Source organism: Oreochromis niloticus, linkage group LG20 (assembly GCF_001858045.2).
Source record: "Oreochromis niloticus isolate F11D_XX linkage group LG20, O_niloticus_UMD_NMBU, whole genome shotgun sequence".
NCBI classification, from domain to species: domain Eukaryota; kingdom Metazoa; phylum Chordata; class Actinopteri; order Cichliformes; family Cichlidae; genus Oreochromis; species Oreochromis niloticus.
This window is the reverse complement of record NC_031984.2, coordinates 9859169-9885547: the sequence shown is the minus strand read 5'-3', so window position 1 is coordinate 9885547 and position 26379 is coordinate 9859169. Positions and strand designations below refer to the sequence as shown.

The 26379-nt window shown below is 38.2% G+C and overlaps 3 protein-coding genes across 4 annotated transcripts; all 3 read left to right on the top strand.

Moving 5' to 3' along the window:
• The first annotated feature begins 1909 nt into the window (after positions 1-1909).
• Positions 1910-12573, top strand: slc13a3 (solute carrier family 13 member 3). Its single transcript, XM_003439098.5, has 13 exons — positions 1910-2692; positions 3262-3527; positions 3892-4070; positions 4706-4775; positions 5852-6031; positions 6132-6257; positions 6392-6484; positions 6589-6693; positions 6805-6902; positions 8174-8286; positions 8658-8819; positions 10260-10397; positions 10476-12573. Exons 1-13 carry the CDS (start codon positions 2585-2587, stop codon positions 10656-10658), a joined length of 1821 nt encoding a protein of 606 aa, XP_003439146.1. The 5' UTR covers positions 1910-2584; the 3' UTR covers positions 10659-12573.
• A 2650-nt stretch (positions 12574-15223) lies between these two features.
• ocstamp (osteoclast stimulatory transmembrane protein) lies at positions 15224-18347 on the top strand. Of its 2 annotated transcripts, XR_003215695.1 has the most exons (4): positions 15224-15362; positions 16171-17179; positions 17263-18080; positions 18173-18347. XR_003215695.1 is itself a non-coding variant. In XM_005448463.4 (3 exons), the coding sequence occupies exons 1-3, from the start codon at positions 15325-15327 to the stop codon at positions 17611-17613; spliced, it is 1398 nt and encodes a 465-aa protein (XP_005448520.1). In that variant the 5' UTR covers positions 15224-15324; the 3' UTR covers positions 17614-18347. The 2 variants fall into 2 exon arrangements, 1 of the variants encoding a protein (XP_005448520.1); XM_005448463.4 differs by having other exon boundaries at positions 17263-18347.
• A 153-nt stretch (positions 18348-18500) lies between these two features.
• On the top strand, positions 18501-24419 carry LOC100693664 (thyrotropin-releasing hormone receptor). Its single transcript, XM_003439096.5, has 3 exons — positions 18501-20007; positions 21086-21918; positions 22797-24419. Exons 2-3 carry the CDS (start codon positions 21142-21144, stop codon positions 23184-23186), a joined length of 1167 nt encoding a protein of 388 aa, XP_003439144.1. The 5' UTR covers positions 18501-20007; positions 21086-21141; the 3' UTR covers positions 23187-24419.
• The last annotated feature ends 1960 nt before the right edge of the window (positions 24420-26379 follow it).

The window sequence follows — 26379 nt, the reverse complement described above, 5'->3', positions numbered from 1 at the left end:
TTCCTTTTATATATGTTTTATGGATTTAGAGAATAGAATAGAATAGAATAGAATGCCTTTATAGTCACAATACAGACGTACAATGAGTTACAGAGCATCTCCTACTCAGTGCAAACATGTGGGAGGAGAAAGGGAGGTGAGGTGCACCATTTCAGCACTATGTACATATGAACAGTATTTAGAAAAAACATTAAATAAATAAGTAAATAAATAGTGTTATGTATTTACAGTGTGGGTTATTGCATGTAAAATTAAGTATTGCACAGTGGTGGTTTATAGTAGTTTATAGAGGGAAGTCCTTGAAATGGGGGTTGGAACTGTGTTATCAGTGCATGTGTGAGTTCATTGTGGTTATGGCTCTTAAAAAAGAAACTGTTCTTGAGTCTGTCAGTCCTTGTGGTGATGCACCTGAAGCACTTCTCCTGAGGGAAGCAGGTTGAACAGGTCAAAACCAGGGTGGGAGCTGGGGGGATACTAAGATACCCACCCGAGCCTGCTGCCTCTCACCAAGGGCAACTCCAGACTGAGACAGAGTCCAGCCCCTTTCCAGGAGAATGGTTCCAGAGCCCAAGCCATGCATTGAGGTGAGCCTCGCTACATCTGGTCGGTAACCCTCAGCCTCATGCACTAACTTAGGCTCCTTCCCCACCAGAGAGGTGATGTTCCACGTCCCATTTTCTATTCTTGGTAGCCGGGGATCAGTCCGCCAGGGCCTTCACTCCTGGCCGCCGCCCAGCACACATTGCCGATGCGGAGCCTCCTGCGGGTGGTGGCCTTGATGGGCCTATGTCCCTTTTTCGGGCTGGGCCCGGCTGGGCCCCATGGACAAAGGCCCGGCCACCAGACACTTGCTCTCAGGCACCCTCCCTGGGCCAGGGCCCCGGTAACCCCATCCCGGGCCGGGTGAACTGTTCCCTTGATCTTGCACTCATAGGGCTCTTCTAAAAAATGAAGCAAGAATGCATTTAATGTGTTTCTGTCTTTGTCAGGTTTAATTTTTAATTTTTTAATTTTTTCGATGTACTGTATTTGAAAACTAAGTGTTGAAAATTGCTAACGTGGAATAGAAGGAACTTAAAGCACACCATCTTTATGACTTCTTAGTATGGCATTTCTTGGTATTGTGTATTCATGTTTAGATACTTTTACAAGGTTAACAAGCAACTCTGAGATAGTCTTGTGTGACTAGTTTGTGTCTCTCTGTCCATCTGGAGCACAGAGGAAACGTGCAGGAGGAGAACTAGTGGAGAATGCACAGGTGTATCCTTTTACTCTTGAAGTGTAAAAGAGCCATGGCACACAGCTGGAACACACACACCATTTAGTTATTTAAGTTCACCAGGTGCATAACCTGTTCTTTAACTTGTACACATGTGTGAAAAATAAAGCTTTGTTTGTTAGCTCACATTACCCGTGGGTTGGGCTGGGAAAGGCACACTGTAGCTGCTTCCTTGGCTGGAGTTTGGTTTCTTGTCTAGTCCTGTGTCCTTGACCTTTTTGCTTAATATTGGGTCTTCTCTTTGGTTTTATGGTTGCTTATTGTTATATTAGATTTTCAGATGATTTTATATCTCAAGCCTTTGCTCCTCTTTATTGATACTTGTATTTTTGCTTAGGGCTTATTTCATATAATATATATGATAATAATATAATAATTCTTTAATAGCCTTCTTCCTTTCATCTGTGTGAAGTTTAAGTGCATTTTGGTATTTTATTTGTGTTTAGTAAGTTACTTCCTGTTTTATTTTGGTAGTCTCGTGCCTTTCTTGCTTCTACTTTTGTTCCTGTCGCGCTCGTTTCACTTTTTTGACTTACCTACTTCACCCCCCAAAAAAAAAAAAAAATTGCTGATGACGTGTGTGAAACAGTATAAATAGCCTTGCCCTCAGTCTTTAGGCGTCTGTTAGCCCTCCCTCTTGTTCCTTGTTTATTCTGAGTTTTGTTTGATTTCGGGTCACTTTTTTGTTTGTGTTGTGGACTTTGTATTTATTTGCACTGCTTTAACAACTTTATTTAAGGTCCGTTTTGAGTTTCCTGCATTTGGGTCCAAATTCACCTTTGGTCTCCTCGTTGCACTTAAGCTATTTGTGTACCTGCTGAAAGTGCCGAATTCAGATCCCGATCCCGCCAACTTTATTTTTAAAAAACGCAAAATCAGGCCTGTAGTGATCCACCATGTCAACTGCACAGTTTATTCAGATTTCATTTTTGTATTATAGGGATAAAATAATAATAGAAAAATGTCAAATGCTGTGTGAAACAAAAAATGTGGTCTGTTAGGCATTCAGTTATTTTTGCAGTCCAGCAGTTTCCTGGGTATTTTTTTGAAATGAACGTATGAGAGGTGACATTTCCATCTCTCTGCCCCTGAAGACACCTCACTCCTGTCATGCAAGAGTCCATTCAGTTGGGAAATTTGGCAGTAAGTCGACTATTTAACACACCATCACAGGAGGAGTTAACCTGTAGCAAAGCGTGTGGTTAATCTTCTCTGTGCTCAGCCACGGGCTTCAAAGTGCTGCCTCACAGGTTGCTCTCAGCCAGTCTGGACGTTTCCTAAACGGAGCACAACTTCAAGCCAGGGATGAAAATATCTGTACTGTCCAAGAAGCTGTGGTGCGTCCACAAACAGCTAATCCTTGTGCTCACTCCACTCGTGTTTCTGCCTTTACTTTTTACTCTACCGGAGAAGGTGAGTGAATTTTTTAAGTCACAGTTATGCATCCACCGTTTTCCAAAAAACTTGCACACACGAAAGCACGGTTGTCCTATTAGAAATGCATAACACAGGTGCAAGCAGGAGATTTATGTGTTTAAAATCAGACTATTTCGCAAAGGGTTTGGTCCATCTTTATACTTGTTTTGATTAATCAGAAACTTACAGACATGCTCATACAAACTGAGATTTTTTAAAGTAATAAATTCAGTCAATAATGCTAAAAACACTCACAACCTGAATGCTTTTTACTCTTGGTTAAGCACAATAAAGCTTTTGCTGGGAGTATTTTCACTGTTTGTGGACACTCCGTGAATCATCTGATTCGGCCAAAGAGTCAATAATGCAAATCTAAAACTAAAATGTTAACGATGGAAAAATTTATGTTGTCTCTCTGAAACACACATAATGTGAAGGATACACAAGTTACTGGAAACATAGTGTGTACACCGCTTTCTTTTTTCTTGTTAAGTCTTTGTTTTGTTTTTTAGTTGTTTTTTTGTATTATTGCACAAATATTAATGACATGTTACTGATCTTTTTAGGAAGGAAAATGTCTTTACGTGGTGGTGCTCATGGCTATGTTTTGGTGCACGGAGGCCCTCCCTCTTGCTGTCACAGCCATGCTTCCAGTCTGCCTCTTCCCAACCCTGGGAATTCTTCCAGCCAAAAAAATCTGCCCTCAGTACTTCATCGAGACCAATTTTCTCTTCCTCAGCGGTCTTGTGTTGGCATCATCGATTGAGGAGTGGGGCCTGCATCGCAGAATAGCCCTAAAGGTCCTTAGTATTGTTGGAGTAAAACCAGCCTGGTGAGAAAATAACTTTATCAGAAGGCAGTTTAAAGCTGATGAGGATTCTGTACTTATCCCATTTTAAGTAATACCTGCGACTTATTTTATTTCCCCAGTGTTGTGAACTTCTGTGCTGTCCAAAAACACCTAAGCCACCCTAACACATGTCCTTTTTACTTCTGTTTAAATAACGTTTCCCCAAAATATGGTAGACAGTTAATTCAGAAAATTCTGCAACAGGGAGGGATACAATAATAAAACATATAAATGCCTGAATCTTTTGCATAGAATTATATATTTTAATTATTATTATTTTTATTTTTATTTTCATACTTAGGGTTGTTTACTGAGTTTAAGATTGTGGACAAAATTGTTTTTCCAGGCTCATACTGGGAATGATGCTGACCTCGTCCTTCCTGTCCATGTGGCTCAGTAACACCGCCACAACAGCCATGATGCTCCCTATCGCAAATGCCATCCTGGAGAGCCTGTTTGGTGATCTGGAAACCCTAAAACAAAAGTGCAAGTCTGTCGACGATCACGAGAATGCCGTAATAAACGGTACGCTGTCAGTTTTCACACTTTTACTGATGACAAATCAAGGTTTTCTTAAATAATTTACTGAATGAAAATGATTATCTATGAATGAGAGAAAACATTTGGTCAATTTTAAATCATTTTTTGGCTGAACCAAAACATTGTTTAATTCAGTCTTATTGTTTTCATAGTCATTCAAGCAGCAAAGGTTATTGTTGTGAAAGGGCCAACTGAACATTGAGCACTTCATCCTCAAATGAACATAATGAACATAAATTCCAATGAATGAATTAAAGACAGGTTGAACGTTTATCATCCAACCGTGTCTCTTCACAAAATATGTTTCATTCTGGAAAGATGATTGTTGCATTGTTTTAACCTTGTCCCCAAGAGCCTTTAATATATAATCTAACATGTGAACTTTGTGCAGTGTTTCCAATGCACTGTCTGACACAAAGTTAGTCAATCCTGAAGTAGTAATTGATTAAGGGGGCTTTGTTGACTCGAAGTCAGCTATTAAATATAACAAAAGTACACCACTGTAAAAGAGCTGAAACTCAGAATTCAACTCATGTTTGGACACTTTGAAGATTGAGTAAGTTACGGTTTCATGGTTACATGTCAAACTGTCAAAATCTATTTGATTTATTTTCTTGCAGGTCAGTCTAGTGTAAAGCTGCATTCACTGCCCTCAATGCCATCAGAAAAACAAATAATGGCAACAGAAGGGTAAGAAGCATTTTTATGTTTTGTTTTATTTTTATTTTTTAAAGGCATTTCACTGCACTGATGTCTTTGATAAATAACTGCACAAATATGACAGAAGTGCCATATACACCGCCAGACAGAAGAAATGTGGACAGGTCTACTTGCAGCAGAATTGCAAAGACAAACTATAATATTAGAAAAGTTCTGTGCAGTAGTGTAGTATTAAAAAGTGCTGCATGAATATGACGGTGCTGTGGAATGCAAAACTGAAACAGTGTTATATAATTGCAGACCTTGCAAGTCAACAGACTTATAAGTAACACAGTCCTGTCATTAAAATATGAGGATCTGACCGTAATTATAAATACATTTTGTTAAAGTAGCAGGTGACGCTGTTTCATGTGCATCAAAGAGTTTTTGCCTTAGTCTTTCATCCTCAGCCCAGACAGTGTTAACTGACCTGTAATGAACAGATACAAAACAAAAAAACAGAATTCAGACTGATACATTTTCTCGGCCTTATGCTTAGGTACCCTGTTTCAGTGTTGTAGTACTATAGTTTAGGTTTACAGAACAATATGACTGCTTTAAACTTGCTTATAGCAAACAGGTAAAAAGGAGGAATAAAGCTGCTTTTAAAGATCTGTGTTGACTGAGGCTCATCATAGAAAGAGAAGAACTTTAGATGTTCTATAAAGCCCTAGAACATGCTGCTACCTAAGCACTGAGCCCATGCATTTTCTGGGAATGGAGGCAGTGATTTTGTACGTGATGTTCTCTGATTGTAAACATGACCTGCTTTCAATCAGGGTTCACAACAAGGTTAACCCTTAAGTAACCCTTCTAAGACCCAAATCCTGCTTCATAGTGCAGGCATCAGCTAATAACTTTTAATCTTTGTACTTCCCTTTTATTGTGTTCAATTTATTTTTTAATTACTGAGCTTTACATTTTACAGACTGTAAAATACAAAACTAAGCTAACACATATGAAGTTTGCAGATTTTTGCCATACAAACTAAAGAGTAATATCCAGCTGTGCAAACTCTGAAGTTTGTGTAATAATTCAGATTTTATGTAAAATAATGCTTCTGAAAGGACTGATACACCAGAACTGACGGACCCGAGGACAGCTGAGGAGAGCCGAGCAGAGGCACAGTATCAGCTCAAAGTCTGGAAGGGGTTTTTGATTTGTATCCCTTATGCTGCCAGTATTGGAGGAACCGCCACACTGACGGGCACGGCACCTAACCTCATTCTGATTGGACAGCTGAAAAGGTAGCTCTTTTGTTTTTGTGTAGCATTTAAACAGAGCTCATTCTGACACAGAAGTGATATGTTTCAGTGTGTTTAACAGTTATAATTTTGTCTTTCACAGCTACTTTCCAGACTGTGATCTTATCAATTTTGGCTCTTGGTTTGCATTTGCTTTCCCACTCATGCTCCTCTTCCTGTTTTTGGGATGGCTATGGATTGCATTTCTCTATGGGGGATTGAATACAAGGTTGTGTATCCTTTTTTGCTAAATTTTTCAATAACACTATCAGCATTACAGGATACCAAAACTGGTTCATTACATGAGTAAGGTCTTTATTTTATGAGAGACTATGCTTACAGTATGTTTTGAATTTTTTGCAGATTGTGCTTCACAAAACAAGACAGGAGAACCCAGGCAGAAGCCAGAGCCAAGGCACTGATAAAGGAAGATTACAGAAAACTAGGGCCCATAAAGTGAGGACTCGTGTATGTCATGAAATCTCATGCAATAGATGCTGGATGAAAAATTTCTAGGACAGAGTCTTTGACTTACTCTTATTCTGCATTCATGCTTTCAGCTTTGCAGAGGGAGCCATCTCTTTCTTTTTTGTACTGTTTGCCATTCTCCTCTTCACAAGGGATCCAAAGTTTGTGACCGGCTGGTCTGTGTTTTTTAAAAAAGGGTAAGAGAAGCTGACTTTTAAAACCTTGTATGAAAGCAAGCACATTGTATTCTGCTTCTGTGCTCTATTATGTGTCCATTTCTATTTTGTGCTCGTCTTGTTGTCCTTCAGGTACGTTTCGGACGCGGTCACCGGTGTCATCATTGTGTCTATATTGTTCTTTTTTCCTTCACAAAAACCTTCTCTGAGATGGTGGTCCGACCCTCAAGGTTAGTGATAGCATATCTGCTAAAATGCCATTTATGAGGCATCATTGTCTGATTTCAGTTCTATTTGTTACCATATATAGGATTTTCTGTCGCAATATTACAACTTTGATAAGTCAAAAGTTAATATCTAAGACCAGATATTTGTGGAAAATTCAAAGATTCTGTCTCTGTTTCTAGAACAGCTTTTGCAAAACACAGAAATTAAGCTGAGGAATGTTAATAATATAGATTAGAGAGTCTGAGGAAAGTTCCCGTCTGAAAGTGAGACTGTAGTTTCTCTGTTTCTGTGATTAGAATAATCTCTTAAAGCTATGTGGACACACTTTGGGGTTTTTTCTTTGTGTGTTTGTGTACTTGTATTTTGGATTACTCGGGTTGTAGCTACATGCATGAAAAGTCCATTAAATAATCAAATTCTGGTGAATCTCTTTCTCTTGGTGGACAAAAAAAATGTCTTATGGAAATCATTTTATTGGTTTGGTTAACTCCAAAATGTGAATACAAATGCGAATCAGCATCCTCTGAAATGGAGAAACGACTGTGTGTGTGTGTGTGTGTGTGTGTGTGTGTGTGTGTGTGTGTGTGTGTGAGTGCTTATGTTATGTTCAGCTGGTCAAATAAACCACTCGATGCTGGAAAAGAAAGCAAACCAAGGGGTTCATCTGTCACTGAGGTCACATTATTCGAATAGAGCGGGTTCACTCTGTGTCAAACAGAGTAGGACTTTTAGCTCATTAAACTAAAAATGGAGCAAATAAATACAAAGATATGGTAAAACTACAAAAGAATATTTGGTAGAAAGCACTAAAAATTGTATGTTAACATGTCAAATACGTTATATGGTAGACTATATGGTTTCCTGCTAAGCAGTTGGGTGGTAGTTTGATCTTCAGCTCATCCATATGTTAAAGTGTCCTTCATCAAAACACTAAACCCAGAGATACTTCTTCCGCCTCTTTAAGACTCAAGATTTTTATTTGCTATTTGCGCACAGGACCAATAGTCCATGCACACTGGAATTCTTGTGCAGAGTTCTCCAGGTCAAGTCAAACTTTTTACAAGATAAAGACAAAGCAACTAAAAAAGGAAAATAGAAATGAAGTAAGGAATGGATATTTTATACCGAAGCACAATTTTTAACTACTCATTGAAAAGTTTAACAATTAAGTTTAAGGATTTTAATCTCACACTGTATTGGTGCACAATAACCTTTACATTTTTCAAAAAATGACAAACATTTTCTAATTGTTTCATCTCACCCTTTTCCTCAGCTTTAAACACTCCTTATGTGCCTCTCCTGTCATGGAAAAAAGCCCAGGAATCGGTTCCCTGGAATATCATTATGCTGCTTGGAGGCGGCTTCGCCATGGCCAAAGCTTGTGAGGTAAAGATGTTACATATAATATGTATGTAATACATATAATACACAAACAATGTTTCCTGTCTCTGTGCTAAGCTAAAACTGCTATATGGCGCCTATGGTGGCATCCAACTTTTTAGCAAATATTTTAGGACTATTTCCCAAAAATACCAAAGGATGCTGTTATTTTTCAGTTTGCTTACTAACGTTTCTTTAAACCTCTATAGTTTAGAGTGGAAATGGAGGAAATTAAAGTCTACTAAGTCTGTTTATTAAAGTGTGTCTCTGCTCTCCTCCGGCTGTCAGTGCTTTGTTTGATTCAAGTTCTCTGCTTTGGTTTATTATGTTGTTATTTGATCTTCAACCTTTCACCTCTGTCATGTGGCATTCTGCAGGAGTCTGGACTCGCGTCCTGGATGGGAGGCCACCTCCAGCCTTTGGCTCAAGTCCCTCCTGCTGCAGCTGTGATGTTGATCACTGCTTTCCTGGCTTGTTTCACTGAGTTTGCCAGTAACACTGCCACCATTATCATATTTTTACCTGTCATTGCTGAACTGGTAAGGCTGGTCTACAACCTAAATATATACAGTTTTAGACTGTATGCGAAATTAAAGTGAAAGTATATCATCAGATTATTTTTTCTATTCCTGTGTTATATTTTAGCTGAGAAAAATATCTTCACATATCAGTTTACCTGTGTAAGGTCATTGCACAATGTCAGTGCAATCACACTGACACAGATGACCATCAGGGAAACAAACTGGACGACTATCTTACAAGATAAAGAAGTCAAAGTGAAGGGTGAACAAGTTTTGCTGTCGACCTTGTCCATTATGTTACTCGGAGGTTTAGTGGGCTTGTTAAACTTTTGCAATAGATGTTCTTATGTTTGTAGCCTGTTGGACATTAACTGTTGTTAGACAATTATTATCTGGGGCTTAAGTACTCCAAAACAATGCCTACACAGGAAGAATAACCACTTAATAGCATGTAAATGTAAAGGCTAGATTTAAACTTTAGGACACTAAGCTGTTATTACAAACACAAACAGGCACAACAAACATTTTGCCTTTACTGTATTTGAAGTTTTATACTAAAATAATTATTTAGTTCTAGACTAGATGGATAGCTGTAAAACATTTATCTTATGGGGATAACAAGTGAATGGCGTTTCCTATATTTTTATTTTTTTCCCCTTCTGCAGTATCTTCATTAGTGGTGTTATTATTTGTTATTTAACTGGTTACTGAATTCCCATCCTTGAGCTGAGTATTTTGGCCATCATCATCTTGTTTTGAAACTGGAAGTTACAAACAATGGGTGGCACTGACAATAAGACTTAAAACTAGTGATTAAGACCATAAACTCATCAACAAAGTGTTAAATGAGTTTACAGATCGAGGCTTACAAACATCCATTTCCCCACAGATCCCAATACAATTGTTTTGTAACTAGCAAAGTTGCTTCCATCTTCATATACAGTCTATAATTATATCATATTATTCTGTACATAGTTAGTTTATATCAGCACTGTAACATGATTTTTCAGAAATGTAGTCAGTGATGATTAAAGCCTTGAGGATTTAAACAATCTGTAGGCTAGGGTGCCAAAGCACACAATAAAAGAATGGACTGATTGACTGTTATTGCATTTACAGCCCATATTAGTTTCTGTTTCTTTTTAAAAAAAAAATTTATTACTTTTATGTATTATATGTTAATTGAACTCCAGTGAATATGATCTTGTTGCACTTCAGGCTGCAGGGAGCCATGCAAAACCAGCTCCTGTATCTTTTTTTGCAAAGTATTGCTCCAAAATGAAGTATATAAAACTTTTATGCTTCTGTATTATGCTGCCTTTGCCAAACGACTAATGAATGTTCTTTTCACCACTGTCCCCTTACTGTACTTTAAATGTAAGTTTCTGGATTTTCACTTCAAATAAGCATAATGGGCCTTTTTATACATCCTGTCATAAACATTTTTTCCCTCTACAGGCTATTAATGTCTCAGTGAACCCTTTGTACTTCATGATACCTGCCACAGTAGGATGTTCATACGCCTTCATGCTGCCAGTGTCCACACCACCCAACTCGATTGCCTTTGCATCTGGACATCTTATGGTGAAAGACATGGTAAGATCCTCATTGGCTCTTGACCTTGAAAATATTACACAAAATTACAGCTTATGTTTTCCATTTTTGGTTCCTCAGGTGAAAACTGGCGTTGTGATGAACATCCTGGGTATCCTGTCAGTCACTCTGGCAATGAATACGTGGGGCATTGCCATGTTTAATTTGAATACTTACCCTGAATGGGCTGTCCCATTTAACAAGTCTGCTCTTGTGACCAATGCGCACTTATCTGTGGCTCAGTCGCTTAATGCCACGTTGTGATCACACACTAGATTTTAGCAAGAAGTTAGTATAGAAGAAGTATCAGAAGAGTGAGCAGGGAGGAAAAAACTGAAGTAGATACAGTTGTGATCAGAAGTTTACATGCACTCATCGTGGGCATGTATGTCTCTGTAATTTAGGGCCTTTAATGACTTCTTTGAAATAGACTTTTTCATGGGTGGGATGATTACACAGCATACATTATTAATTGGAATAGTTTGGATTTTTGGTAATCCACTCAGGGTTAAAAGTATACATAAAGATTCACACATATACATATACCAGCACTAATATTGGGTCTCTTTGGTAGCCATCAACAAGCTTCTGGCATAATTTTGGCTGGATACTCTTGTTCCATGGGAATTTCCCTATGGACAGTGAGATAAACTGAGATAAACTTTTAGGTGAGAGACTTAAGACATCTACCAATGAGAGTGAAGAATACTGTTGATCGACATAAATAAAGTAGTGGGTCACCTAGGCAACCAGGACCTGAAATGCCCACAAGCGACTAGGTGGCAACTTTAAAGCAATGCACAACGAGTGAATCACTTCCAGTGTGGACGCAGCTTAAAATCGTTACTGAATTCCTTAGTTTCCTGTTGTTTTGAGTATTGCTTAATTCAATTAGTATTGTTGAATGACTTTTATGGTGGCAAAGAGAAACTAACAATTGCAAATCAATTACGATCACAAATGAGAACAAGCCTTGGCCTTGTCAGTTTAAGACACTGTAGAAGCTTCAGCAACACGCAGTAAAAGATTAGAAAAGATTTAAGTGAATGTTTGTATATAGATAGATAAGCCCTTTATTTGTCACTTGCATATGCAGTGAAATTGGAGCCCTTCTGACTGTACATACATTTCACATACATCATATTGGGAAGATGAGGAGAAAAAAGAACACCAGAATGAGCTCCTAAAGGAGGACAGTTTGAGAACAGAAAAAAACACCTCAGCACAGAGAGCACATGAACACACCATACAACATAAAGGAAGTGCATCGGAGGCATTTAGAGGGGGAGGAGGGTGATTGTATATCTGTGTCTGCCTAAATATTTGAGCCTGTATGTATACTTCTGACTTTATGTGGATTAGAGAAACTCCAAAGTAAATTCAAACTTAAGATAAGATAACCTTTATTAGTCCCTTGTGCACCTAATTCTTTTTTTAAGTCATAAAAGATGCTGTAAAAGTCTTTCCACCCTTTAAAAAGTCTAGTTCAAAGAAATCATTAAAAGCTCAAAATTGCCATGACATTCATGCCCATGATGAGTGTATATAAATTTCTCACTACAACTGTATCTGTACTGTCACAGCCAGAAAACACATTGTTCCAGCTGTTAATGATGCTTTGAAAAGGTTATCATATATATTTGACTGCCTTTTTAGGCTCTCAAAGGTCTAGATTTTAAGCTGTGAACATTTTTGGTACAAAAGTGTTAGGTTTTAAAGACGATGAAGCAATACATGAACTCAGTTAATGAGAGTTGATGTGTTGCTAAGTTTAAAAACTGCTGAAGTATTTTACTCTCTGCTTTCTTGAAACTGAATTAGAGCAACATTTAACCTCAAACACATGCTTTGAGCACTGAAGAGTGTTTTATATTTTTTAAATAATCAGACTGCAGAGTGTGCTGTTTGTATTGTTACTACAGGCTGACCTCTGCTGGAAGAAGGAATGAGACTGTGAATAACACTTTTTAAAGTATATATTATGGTTAAAATCACTAAAAGATTGTTACTTGTTTATGTTTCACATGGCACACTGCTAAAGCAATACCACATAAACAACATTTTAAATCATCTCCTTTATTATATTATGAATCTTGACTAATGAATGTGTGGCTTTTGTTACATGGTGATCTGCACTCATATATTGTGCTGTTATAAATAAAGCCAGTTTGTATCTTGATGTTGTTTATGTATTTGTTATGCACAGTTTTTTTAAGTGAGTTCCCCTGTTTGTATCAGGAAAGTTTCTTAAACTCTTTTAAATGGAAACATTTACCAGCAACACTGGATGGAATGATGGAACATTGCGGCCCCTGCACACACACACACACACACACACACACACACACACACACACACAGCACAAAATTCCTTATAATGTTCTGTTGGTGTTTTCACATGCCCCAACAATTGTTAACTTGTGCAGTAATGTGGTGGTTATTCAGTGTAAGCGTTGCCACAGCAAAAGGTCTGTAGTGAAATCAATTTAAATGTGAAATCAAAAAAGTTATCCAAAACTAACAGACCATAACCAAATGTACTAATATGTACAACAAATACAAAGGCTACATGCTTTGTGTGTGTGTTATTCATAAAATTTGAAACAAAAAGCAATTAGTATTTGAGACTCAAAATAAATAGGCAATTTTTACCACTGTAAGCAATTAAGTATTTTGTGTATCTTCTCTAACAACTCACAGTGCGTGCACAGCTGACAAGTTAGCTTAACACACTTTAACTTGAATTAGTTTAAGGAGGCTTTGAAGGAGGCTTTTAGGAGCCATGGGTACAGCTTTCATTACAAAGACAGATATGCTAGCAGCAAGTGTCTGTCGTAGTCCTGAGTCTTGACTCAGTTTTGATTTCTTTTGATTTTTTTTTAACTTTTATTGTTTTTAGGGTGTCTGTCTGGCTTTGGGTTTATAATTCATTTGTGTTAGTTTATTCCTGCCTACTCAATTTTGTCTTGTGAAGACCGTTGTGTTTACTTACTTCCTGTGTTATTTTGGTAGTCCTTTGTATCTTGTACTTTAGCCTAGTTATGCTTCTTTTGTCTCTTTATCCCTGATTAGCCTCACTTGTTGTACCCAGCTGTCCCCTATTCTGTGTGTCTCTCAGTACAAAGAGCGTCAGGTGTCCTTTATTGTGGTGTCTCATGGATTTGTTATTCTTCTTTGGTTTTTGTATTTGCATATGCTTTTAGGTCCCTTTGCCCATTTAAATATGACAGTCCCTTAAACCTGAATTCTTTCTGATGTTCACCTGACTCACTTGGTTCCAACAGAAGTCTAAGGAAAAATAGCCTCCATCTGCTTCGAATGTGTGACCTCATTAAATTATTTCCTTATGTTGGTGCAGTCTCAACACTAGTTTAAACTCTTATTGACTATAACAAAGTGAACATTATGGTTCCTATTAGAGTCCAAAAGGGAACTAAAACAGGGTGTGCTTTCCTGAAGCTGGTGTAACAAAAGTAAGCCAGGATGTCCAAACTATTAAGTAACAAATCAACAATCCCAAGACACAGTGCCAATAAACTTCCTGCGTATTCAAGACCTGCGTGAAAATTATAGTCCATTTGGTAGGTAAATAAAACATGGCTTACGGACTGAAGATGTAACATTAGCTTGTCTGCAGTTTCAGGACACCTCCCAGGAACCTTATGATTTTTTTGGCATTGCTTCCACCAAACCGAGTAACTAAGGACGCAGTGGACAAAATGTAAAACACAAGGTGGTTACTGAATTTCAGCTTTTATTTGTTTAAACTTGATGCAATTCTGATGTTTTCTGATGTTCAATTGGATCAAAAAGAGAAAAACAAAGTCCAGCCAAAATGAGTGACTAATTGCAGTAGTTTTAAGGCACTACATAAAACAACAACTAAACTAAACAAACCCAGACTGTTCGTCCTTTAATTCGTTTTTTTCAGTAACATATATAACACATTTTTGGCAAGCCAAATTTGGAGTCACCTACTGACTATGAAGTTACAGTTACTATAAAAATAAATTCAAGCAAGCACATAAATCAAACTTTATAAAACTTTACATCATGATGAAAAGGAGTACCCCTCAGTGCCAGTCCCTTCGTTCTATAAGTGTTTAGTAAAGTTGTCTGAAACGGTCAAATCCCAACAATCTTTTTTCCTTATGGTTTTCATTCATCTCTCTATTTTGACGAAAGCAGTCATCTTATCCTCAAGAAACAAAATGGGAAGTTTATCAATGAGGTCAGCGATTTGATCTCCAGTCCCGGGACAAATTACAGAACCCAAATTACCCCCAGCGCACTTCCCTCCCACCATTTTTACTTCTCTGATGGGCAAAAGAACGGTATGCTTTTTTCCCCCCTAATATATACAATTATGAAGTAACCTTGAATTTGCCCCCTGGGCCACCTTCATGGATTTCTTGCCTCATTCAATAGCCCCCCAAAAAAGGTTGTTGCTACATATAATTACCTAATATAGCTTATTCCCACCCAAGTTCAGTTGACACAATACAGAAAGTAAAATTTCAGTGGTAGAAACCTTTTCAACTACAAAACAGCTTTATATTCACATGACAAACCAGAGGACAGATGACACACAAAAGTGTTATGTCATCTAAACTATTTTCAGTTTAGAAGAGGATTTATAAGCAAAGGGCTCTGTTACTTGTATTGACAGTGTCACCATCATCAAATCATTCTGAAATCGCACTTTGGTTAGTGTGACCTGCCACATCGGGCTTATGAGTGTGTCATGCTCTCCATATGATTTTGTGTCATGTGTGGTTTAGATGCAGAGGGACTATCTTTTCTATTTTCCCACGTGGAACTTGTAGGCGACCAACATGACAGTGACTGTTGCGCAAAGTTCCCCTTTTTAGCCTTTACAGTCCACCAACACTTCCTGTTTATTTTCTCAGGCTCATAATTTCTTAGAGAGGATGAAGATGATAACAGAAAATTTTGTTTTGCCTGTCAGGTAGGAGTTGATCATCTATTTTTTTTTGTTATTAAATTATTTATAATTAACTGTTATTATCATCATCATTATTATTATTATTATTATTATTATTATTATTATTATTATTATTATTACTAAACTTTTGCTTTCCAGTGTGTCTTTTACAAACCCAGGCATTGAAAATGCATTATTTGTAAAATAACACAATAGGGAAAAAATAGTTTCATGTTTTGTTTTTTTTTGTGATGATCACATGCAGACGGGAAAAAAAGTAATGTTTTAGTTAAGCATATGTTTCAATATTTTAGCCTTATAGATATCAGTGATGTTGTTTCTCCTCTGATCTTGAGTTTCTTTAGATTGAGCATAAGGTGTTGCTTTTTGAGATGCTTTAGCCTACTTTACTTTGTCAGACAAGTTCTAGTTTAGTGATTTCTTGATTCAACTGGACTGACAATTCAGGGCTTGGAGGAAGAATTCACCTTTCCAAAAGATGTAGTTGATCATGTAATTTGTGATTTAGGGGGAAAATTACTTCTTTTACATAGAGCCAGGTAGGTTTGGTAGGTATTTTTTCCTTTAATAAATGAAATTATCATTTAAACCTGTATTTTGTATTTACTTGGGTTGTTTTTATCCAGTATTCAGATTTGTTAGACGATCTGAAACGTGACAAATATGCAAAACAAAAAAAATAAATAAATAAAATTAGAAAGTGGACAAATACTTCTGCACTGTTAAGTGTTAATTAGAAATGCTTAGAGCCACTTCTCTGATGAATCTTTAAATATTCTAAATAGAAAGTGTTGTATTGTTTTCTCCTCAGAAAGAGAGCAGGATCTTGCAGACAGGCCTTAACGTCTCTGCTGTCATACCTCTGGGACGTTTACTCGGCACCCTCTCCTGCGGGCAGGGACATCCTCACTCTGCTGTCTCTCTGTTTCACACTTGCATGTGTTACTGGTGGCTTGCTTCACCACTGGCTGTCAAAGAGTCTGAGATATGATTACGAAGCGTCGGTTCAAACTGTCAGTATCTACAGTGTGAGCATGTTTCTGGTCTCCTTCCTGTGCCATCCCCTGCGCTGTGTGCTAACAATGATCCTTCCTACAGTTTGCACCAAACAAGGACGGAAACTCCTCATCACGGCCTCTGTCATGATTTTGGTGCTGAATGTCATCCCTAATATCACAGTAAATGTGGGAGCAGTGGCACGCATCCTGAAGTGCACTGCTGAGGGTTTTGCAAAGACTTTATTAAACTCATCTGAACCTTTGAACAAAGCCAAGACAGACCTTGTTGAAGAAGCCATCAAAGTAAAGTGGGAGGACTTGAGCATTGTTACCAACTTAAGGACTTTGGATCATTACACACATATTGATGTGTCTGATGTCAAAAGCATGTTTACTAAGATAATTGGGAAGATAGAGGTCAACTTCTCACATGCCAGGAACCTCCTCAGAGAATACAAACTGCTGTCAAACCGGATTCTTGCTGCCGTCTTTGTTGCACTGCTGATCGCTGAATCTGCACGCTACTTGAAATCTTATCTGACATCAGTTCATTTTGATAATGGGTACATCTCCAAAGAGCTCTTGCAAAAAATGCCAATCAATGAAAGGCCAGCTAAAAATAAAATCAATCTTGAAAACTGTAAAGTAATAAGTCAGGAATGTTCCTCTTGTTTCCTATCACTGATTGTGGTAACTTTATATTTCATTGCAATAACCCTAATAGTAGTTTTGGATCATGTTGTGTACTACATAGTTCAGATGATTGCACCATGGTTGCTGGACTTTCCACCTACATCTGCTGTTATAAGTGTCAATTATAAGGTAAGACAGCACTCGTTCCATTTAATCTTTTTTTTTTCTTTTTGGCTTATTGGAGTCTTTTATAAATTTGTTTTTGCTTTTAGGTTCAGTGGTTCCCCCCTGCCTTTTGTATTATCCCACAATCCTGCATCAAACGGGAGCTGGTAAACTTCCACAGGGATTACAAGTGGAATTTCAGCCCTGGGCCATCTCTCTGTGATGTGACAACTTCAGCTCCAAACCTGGGAGTCACACTCCTGCTGGGATGTCTCTGGCTGATGAGCTACTTTCTGGTTTTCCTTGAGGTTTATGCAAGGCGGCTACGCAGAAAAATCTCTGCATCCTTCTTCAGAAAGCAGGAGGAGAAGAGAATAGCTTACTTGATGAGGAAAATGCACGTGAAGAAAAATAAAAAACACCAAAAGGGGGACATTTCTGTTCATGTGCAAATTTGAATGACATGTAACAGCTAATGAATCGACTGCTATGAAAATAGGTTGCATGTTTAGACCATTTGGATCAACTGATCTAGTGGTACTTTCACTTTGTGATGTAACCAAAGTTGTGTGGATGTGTAATTTTGTATATTGGTATGATCTGTCCTGTTAGTCTATGTCCATACTTTTAATCACGAACTCTAATAGAATAGCTTTGCTTGATTCACAGTTCAAAAAGTTATCTTATACTGGGCTTTGGTGCAGCCCCTCTCTTTATTCTCTATCCCTACTCACACCCATCAAAGCCAACTGTAGATTTTTTTTTTTAATTTGGGGCTTTTTGCAAACAAAAGGTTCATGCCCACAGAGCTGTGTATTTGTGTCATATTAAGGCTGACACAAGAGTACAAGAGTAGAAATAACAGAGCTGTCTCAATCCTGACCTTTTGGCTCACAGGGTTTACCTGCGCATACACTGATCTGAGGTAATTATTTTGGTCCAGGTGTTGGATTTATAACATTTATGTTTAATATTGCTGATGATGCCCTGTAAAAAGTTCATTTTTATTTTGTGTAGTGGGCCTCAGCAAGTTGAAGCATCATAAGCCTCCGCTGACTGATCTTGAAGGTAAAGCCTCCCAGATGCTAAAGTGACTGTTTCTTGTTTTCTTTGATGTCTGTATCATTCGGTGGTCTTCTTTGTTTCTGTTTTGCAAAATGTAAACTGAATACAGTGCATCCTGTGTATGAGTCACAGTTATAACACCTTTCCTCTGTAAGCGAGTCAACACTCAACAAACGCCTCTTCAAACCTCCCACCTGTGGTGCAAAGCGACGCACCAACACTTCTGCTGAATCTGCATCTTGTTTTGGACAGAGACTCGCCTGGTAACCTCCCCCCCCCCCATGATATCATCACAGAGCAATGTTTTCCATGTTCTCTTTTATTCTTTTTATTTCTCTGCGAGTTAGCCTTCTTTTTTTTTTACCACTCAGCCCCACTAGATGCCACTATGGTGCTTTGGACAGCTGGGGACAAAGACTAATAAGAGGTAGCAGTTTCTGTCAGGAAATGAACAGTAACAGGTCGGATCTTACAGTTTTTTGAACACTGTACTGACCTGAATAGCTTTAATAGATTAAATGAATCTGTTTCATCCACATGTCCAATGATTCGCCAGCTTATTTTAATCACAGTGCCCCTATTTCCTTTCTCTTTTGCATATCAGTATGCTCCTGCTTTAAATTCCCATGAGGCTGTGAGGGTTTATTTTAAGACCTCATCCCAGAATATTAATAGAAGACTTCTTCATCGTCTATTTTTACTCCTGACTTTTGGCCACTTCACAATTGTCTCAGCAGCGTAGAGATGATAATAATAAATTATTCAGATTTTCTCTGATATTATGAGTTATTGCTCCTGTGTTATAATAAATAAAACAAAATAAAATAAATCCCTTTATCATCCTTTTTACGTATATTTTTCATGAAATCTGACATATATCTTTGACAAATAATGTGGGCTTCTAAACACATTAATTATAATCCTCGTTAAGCTTTCATAACATGAAGCAGTTCAATCAGAAAATTACCTGTTCTGTAACCTTTTTTCTTCTTTGACACTGTTACATATTCATTACATGCAGTCTGCAGACTGAAAATCCAAGAATGTGCTGTGCATTAGTATTCTCAGTGACAGCCTTGTCCAAAGACAGAGGGTCAAAAAGCTTTTTAATCTGTTTTCAATCATTTCTGATTTTGTGGATGACCAGAGTTAACATTATTTAGTTTTTTCTGCTATGGGGAGCGCAACAATTTAACAGTATCAGCATCTACCCACACATGTATAATGCCAGAAGCTGTAAAAGCGTTCCCAAATGTGCATCATGGGAATAGCAAGACTCTTAATCTTAGGATGTCTGTGTCTGTTTGTCCCTCTGGGGAGAAGAATTATTCTAATTCTACACACTTTAGAAAACTGGAGAATTTAATGTAAATTATACAAGGAGAAGAGTTAACTAAACTGCATCTAGTGTCCACAAAGGCTGTACTTAATACTGCAATTAGTGCTATTTTAATTGCATGTTCAATCATTCCAGTGGATGGTGTGTTGAATTGCATGGTACCTACGCTGTTCTTTCAGTAATTACAGGGTTATAGCCACAGAAGCTGACATGATATTCAGGGCTTGGATGGTAAGATGAAATTGATTTTTACGTGGTGACTGTAGGAGGTGGGTTTGGATATAATGGTGTGAGACGGAGGGAGGAGTATATTGGGAAAGGAGAGAGAGGGAGAGAGAGCGAGCGAGTGAGACAGATGTGGGCGACTGGAGCAACTCTGAAAGAGGATTAAGCAGTCACTTGTATTTCCTGGGATACTGCACCTGGGCACTGCCTTTCACAAATGATGGTAAGCTGCCAATTTTTTCCCCATTATTATCTTATTATTTTATTTCCCTGAACTAAATCAAATCCAAACGTGCATTTTTGTTCTTTCCCGAAGAGTCCGGCATTTGTAGGAGAACTGGGAAAGTCTCACATTTTTGATCACCCTAAATTTATATTGCAGCATTGCCTTGTGAGATTTTTTTAAAGGGTCACGTTGCTGGAAATGATAGATTTGGTGTGCATGATGGCCTTTAATGTAGAGGTGAACAATCATTTCAGTTTTGAGGGCTACATATTTTTAATCACAGCCAAGAATGAAATAAAACCAGTGTTTTAATAATAAGCTGAATAAAGACAACATTAGCATTTATGAAGATGGAAGTTTAGCTTTTTAGAAGCATAATTGTAGCACCTTTTTAAATCAAGTTGCCGCTTTTAATGTGTGCATTGATGGCTGTTAGGACTATTTTTTAAAATCTATTATCGTTTACAGAACTTTTATTGCTACAGTTATTTCATGAAGTGTGACAAAGTGATGTTTTCAAGCCTTGTGCCAGAATAATTGCAACAGGAGTCCATGTAGGGATGAGATTAAAGTGAGTGAATGGATCAACAAAGCGCTAGACTAAACATTTCACACAGTATTATTATTTAAAAAGTGTAACCTTAACAAAATGCCTCATTTAACCTAAACTAGCTTGAACTTAATCGACTTAGGTTATTGTTTAGGTCATTGTTTAACAAAAGCAATTTGTCTATTCTCATGTTTGTTTATTTACGTTTATGTTTGTTCATCTTATAATGTATTATTGTGTTTTGTTGCCTTTAGGCCACCATTACACCAGAAAACCTTCAGGTGGACTCTGTGTAGAGATTATGTTTTTGTTTGTTTGTCTGAATTTGACTTCTTGTTTATTTATTTACTAATTTTAAACTATTCTTATGATTTGCCTCTTTTAATCAAGGTGCAAGGGAGTATTAAACTTTTTGAAATCCAGACAAGAATTAAAGGCTTTTACAAAAAGTGAATTGTAATATTTAACACCTTGCAAGCAAAACTGCTGTCTAATAATTTTGTTTCTCCACATTTTTGCCTTGAGGATTCCCATTTTGCCCCTGAAGATTAACTGAATATTGGTAGGTGGACTTGAGCAAGATGGAGAACAACACAACCACCTTTCAGGATGTCAGTCGGGTTGTAAATCTGACAGAAATGCCTCTGAACCCTCTTGAAGAACAAGTCATAACGATATTTTTGACCATGCTCATTTGTGGAGTTGGGATTGCTGGGAATATCATGGTGGTGCTGGTTGTTCTGCGCACTAAACACATGGTGACCCCGACTAACTGTTACCTTGTCAGCTTGGCTGTCGCAGACCTCATTGTGCTCCTGGCTGCAGGCCTGCCTAATATCTCTGATGTTGTAGCCTTCTGGATATATGGCTACACAGGATGCTTGTGTATAACTTATCTTCAGTACCTGGGCATCAACGTGTCATCCTGCTCCATCACAGCGTTCACTATTGAACGATACATTGCTATTTGTCACTCCATAAAGGCACAGTTCCTATGTACTGTTTCCCGAGCCAAGAGAATCATAGCTGGAGTGTGGATTTTTACCTCGCTCTACTGCACGATGTGGTTCTTTTTAGTGGACACAGATGAAACCGTCTATACCAACGGGGTGGTCGTCACCTGTGGCTACCGTGTCTCCAGAAGCCTCTACATGCCAATTTATTTCCTGGACTTCACTCTGTTTTACGTGATCCCTCTCATTGTGGCCACTGTGCTGTATGGGCTCATTGCCAGGATTTTGTTCATGAGCCCTCTGCCTTCGCATCTCAACGACCGAGCCGGAGGCGGGTCAGTTCACCAGGGGCACTCCAGTACCACCAACAAGGCCAACAAGGGTGCAGTCTCTGCAAGAAAACAGGTACTGCTAAGGTTATAAAGACAAGCAACTTAGAGGAAAAAAGAAATAAAAGTAATAAAATGGCTTTTTTGAGTGGTTCTGAATAAAAATCCATTTTTAATTGTCAAAACAGATTTAGGTTCAATCCTAATAGGGTGCTCGTTTGGGTTCAAAGTGGCTTTGTGGATTGGTTTGGCTATACCACAGTTAAATAACTCAACAGCCTGACAAGATAGTTCATAAACACACTGAGTATTCCCAGAGGAGGAAACCAGTCTCTGCCATCCCCGCTAACCTGACCTTTGTGGTTTTGAGTGAACTAATAGAAAACTATTAGAGTGTTTGCCATGACATTTGGATTGGCCAGTCATTTCCCCCTCGAGGTGGACTGTAATTGTTTTGTTCTTCAATTATGTTTTCATCTAGCCTAAGGAAACAATTAATCAAAATTTTCATTTGTCCAAATTATTTGTTCATAGCCAAAAGGTACTCACAAGTCCCATCAGCCTTCACTGATGAGACTAATTAACAAATGTCTTCAGGGCTAATTAGCAAAAGTAAACACTATGAATATCTTCAAGGACTTAAACTGAGTGCTAGGATCTTCATATCAACGTATTATTTATCATTTGGCTCTCTGTGATAGCAGACTTTCTCACTGTGGTTGACAGGGTCTTTTATTCTCACTGCAAGCATGTTTGCAAACTGACCTATCCTGTCCTTATGTACAGCCTTAGAGCTATTTATGTGCGTCATTGATTCTTATTGGGCATCCTCTACAACACTCACTTGACAGTAAACTCTGAGTCATGGCATGCAGTATGTCTGCTGAGATAATTCACATAATTGTATTCTTCCTCATTGTTATTCCTTATTTCCTTCCTCTGCTGTCCCAATAGATAACAAAGATGCTGGCTGTTGTGGTCATCCTGTTCGCCCTGCTCTGGATGCCTTACCGAACGCTAGTAGTGGTCAACTCCTTCATTGACCCGCCGTACCACAACACCTGGTTCCTGCTCTTCTGCCGGATGTGCATCTACACCAACAGTGCCATCAACCCCATCATTTATAACCTCATGTCTCAGAAGTTTCGTGTTGCGTTCAAAAAGCTCTGCAAGTGCCCCTGGGGCCACAGGGAGGCCGAGTACAATGTGCCGATGTATTACAGTGTGATGAAGAATTCAACCCATGAGTGCAATGAACCGGTCACAGAGCAAGAAGAAGTCAGTTATCACATCACCCACAGGTCCAACATGACAGATGATGAAGCTCTCAGCATTTCTTCGTGAATTTTCATGGAGACATGAAGCGTTTCAGTGATTGTGCGTGTTTTAAGGGTCCATTGTTACTGGCTGTGGGTGCATGATAAATTAATTATGACAATCTGTTATTCTGATGTTTAGGCTTTCAGTTATTTGCACCTGTTAAAAAATAACTACTGTGAAATCATTTTACGTGTGGTTTAATAGTTGTGGTACTTTGTGAAACAGTATTGTAACACCTATGTTGTAAATATCAGTAGAGTCTGTTACCTATGATCTCAGTTACCTCGCCAAAGGAGGTTATGTGATTGATTCAGTTTGTTTGATTGCATGATTACTCAAAATGTTATAAATGGATTTGCATTTTACCAGAGGTGGGGCAAGGCCCAAATTAGAAGTTATTAACTTTTGGAAATGCTCAAGATCCAGGACTTTTTGGAAGGATTCTTTATCACAGCACTTTGGATCATATCTTCATAAATACATATCGAATTGAGTTAAGAAAAAAAATGGGCGACACTGTCTTGATGTTATATCTTCCATTGCATCCTAATTTCAACATGACTAGGGGTCCATAAAGCGAGAATATTTGAATTCCTGCACGAGTGTTGACAACTTTCAGTGTTTCAAGTATTACATAGTAGCAAAATCTTTTTTCTTTATATCCCATTAACCCTCATTGTCTCTTCCCTGAATTTAGACTAACGTATAATGCTAAAAACTAAGCAAATCTTATCCCCTCATCCATCCACCAAAATTATTCCAGACTACAAAGGATTTTTTATGCAGGACATGTTTGTATCATTACTTTTTCAGTCCTGCAGGAAAGAGGTAATGATCATGGAAAGCCTGATGGCAAACACATCAGTTTTGATTCGAAACATTAAAATATAGCCAACGGAGATCTAACAACAAGCAACAATATTAAATAAATATTGTGATGCTAATTGGCATCAACAAGTTTGCACTCTCCCTTATCTTCTTATTGTTGTGGTGTGCTGCCAGCTGTATCACTGCGTGTCTTTGCACCTAAATATATGCAGGTCCATTTGTCACTTAGTATGTAAAGAACCAGTGTGAGGCCCATGTATTAAACATTTACAAATGTTTTGCATATATTGCATTTATCTATTCTGTATTTGACTATGGCATTTTGTAAACAAGCTTGTGTTTCCCTGTGCACTGGGATTAACAAATCCCCTTTACACATCTAAATGTATTCATTATCTTTATGACAGTTCTGTGTGTTGAATTAAAATAAATCCCTTACATATTATTCAGGCATTTCTTTTAGAAAACAGGGATTTAATGTAGATTTGCTTTTGTGAAGGTGATTTACAAGTACAGTGGGGAATTAATTATTTGGTCCCCTGCTGAATTTGTTCTGGTTTGCTCACAAAGAAATGAACAGTCCCTATTTTTGCAGTAGTTTCGTTTTAATGGAGAGAGACAGAATATCAACCAAAAATCAAGAAAAAATGCATTACAAAAAATTCATGAACTGAAAGGGAAATAAGTATTTGATCCCCAAGCAAAACCCTACTTGGTGGAGAAACCTGTATTGGCAAGCACGGCGGAAAGACCCACTACTCTTCACAGAGACTCTCTAATTCCTTTATGTTTCTTGGCTGCCATTTGCCAAATGGCAAAGCTTCAGCCCTAATCACTGATTTTCAAAAGGTTTTAGATTTTCTTCTTCTTTAGCCACTTCTTTGTTGCCTTGGTGGTATGTTTTGGGTCATTATCATCCTGGAAAGACACATCCATGCCCCACCTTCAGTGTTCTGGCAGAGGGAAAGAGGGTCTCATCCAAGATTCTATGCTACATGGCACCATCCATTGGCCCTTAGTGTGAGAGCTGATGTTGTTCTCTAACCTTAGAAGAAAAACAGCCCCAAAGCATAAAGATTCCACATCCATGCTTGACTGTGGGGGTGGTGTTCTTTGGGTCATATGCACCATTTCTCTTTCTCCAAACACAGCGGGTCGAGTTGATGCCAGAGAGTTTGATTTGTGTTTGACCACACTACTTTCTCCCAAGATTTCTGTAAATCATTTAGGTGTTCACTGGCAAACTTTACAGGCCATATCTATGCCTTCTTAAGTAGGAGGAACTTGCAGCACTGCAAGACTGTGTAGCTACATAATGAGTTGGAATATCTGTAATTCACTGACTTACTGATTGTAACATGATCAAATAACTATTTCCCCTACTATTATTCTACAGGATATTTCAAGCAGCACATAGCTATTGTCCGTTTTCATCACTACTAATAACCTATCTCTGCTCACAATATGAATTAATTCCATATGCAGAGTTTCATAGTGAAGCACCACAAGAGCCTGACAAAGAGAGTGAGAATAGAAACCAACAGCACAGAGCCAAAGAGAAGCAGCAGAAGCCGTTGACTAAACTCTAGGGTGTGAAAAAAGGAACAATACTGTGTATGTATATATAATAATAATACCACATGATTTATCATCCTCTCACGTTGTTGTGGAGGACTTCTGACCCACTCTTCTTCACAACGTTGCTTCAGTTCATTGAGGTTTACAGGGATTTGTTTATACACAGGGCTCTTAAGTTCCTGCCACGGCATTTCAATCAGGTTGAGATCTGAACTTTGACTGAGCCATTAAAAGAACTTGATGATTTCTTTTTCAGACATCCTAAAACAGATTTGCTGGTGGGCTTGGGATCAAGCAGCTTGTCCTGTTGCATGACAGGATATACTGTGATAGGTTTCCACCAAACATGGTGCTGTGCATTATGGCCAGACGTGTCCATTTTGATCCTGTCTGCCCAAAGGATTCAAAAAGCCCTCTGAACAAACCACTCAGCGACTGGGCTGTTTAGGTGCAGCTTTGCAAACTGTTGACATGTAGTTTTTAAAGAGAAGAGGCTTTCAGTTCTACACAAGTCGTGCTTGGTTTTGTTTCTCAGAGCATTCCACGGTCTGACCTTGGGGTGAATTTATTGGGAGATCCACTCCTGAGAAAATTGTTGCAGACCAGACCAGAAACCTGCCAAAAATGTTTTTACAAAGACAACAGTACTGTATGGGTGACGTAAGGGTGTAGATAGTTAACTGTGTAGAGTCCTGTGAAAATTATATTTTCTTTAAACTGTAGAGTAAATACACATAAAAATGTGTAACATGCTCGATCATTTGTCATGCATTGCTGTTCATCCGAAGTGTGTCAGACTATATCATTATTT

Bases quoted from the DNA above. Each gene is read 5' to 3' on its own strand.
- LOC100693664 (XM_003439096.5), top strand. From the start codon at position 21,142: ATGGAGAACAACACAACCACCTTTCAGGATGTCAGTCGGGTTGTAAAT. The intron at 21,919-22,796 runs GTACTGCTAAGG...CTGTCCCAATAG, and splicing joins CAGTCTCTGCAAGAAAACAG to ATAACAAAGATGCTGGCTGT.
- ocstamp (XM_005448463.4), top strand. From the start codon at position 15,325: ATGAAGATGATAACAGAAAATTTTGTTTTGCCTGTCAG. The intron at 15,363-16,170 runs GTAGGAGTTGAT...TTTTCTCCTCAG, and splicing joins AATTTTGTTTTGCCTGTCAG to AAAGAGAGCAGGATCTTGCA. The intron at 17,180-17,262 runs GTAAGACAGCAC...TTTTGCTTTTAG, and splicing joins TTATAAGTGTCAATTATAAG to GTTCAGTGGTTCCCCCCTGC.
- slc13a3 (XM_003439098.5), top strand. From the start codon at position 2,585: ATGAAAATATCTGTACTGTCCAAGAAGCTGTGGTGCGTCCACAAACAG. The intron at 6,903-8,173 runs GTTAGTGATAGC...CCTTTTCCTCAG, and splicing joins ATGGTGGTCCGACCCTCAAG to CTTTAAACACTCCTTATGTG. The intron at 8,287-8,657 runs GTAAAGATGTTA...GGCATTCTGCAG, and splicing joins CCATGGCCAAAGCTTGTGAG to GAGTCTGGACTCGCGTCCTG.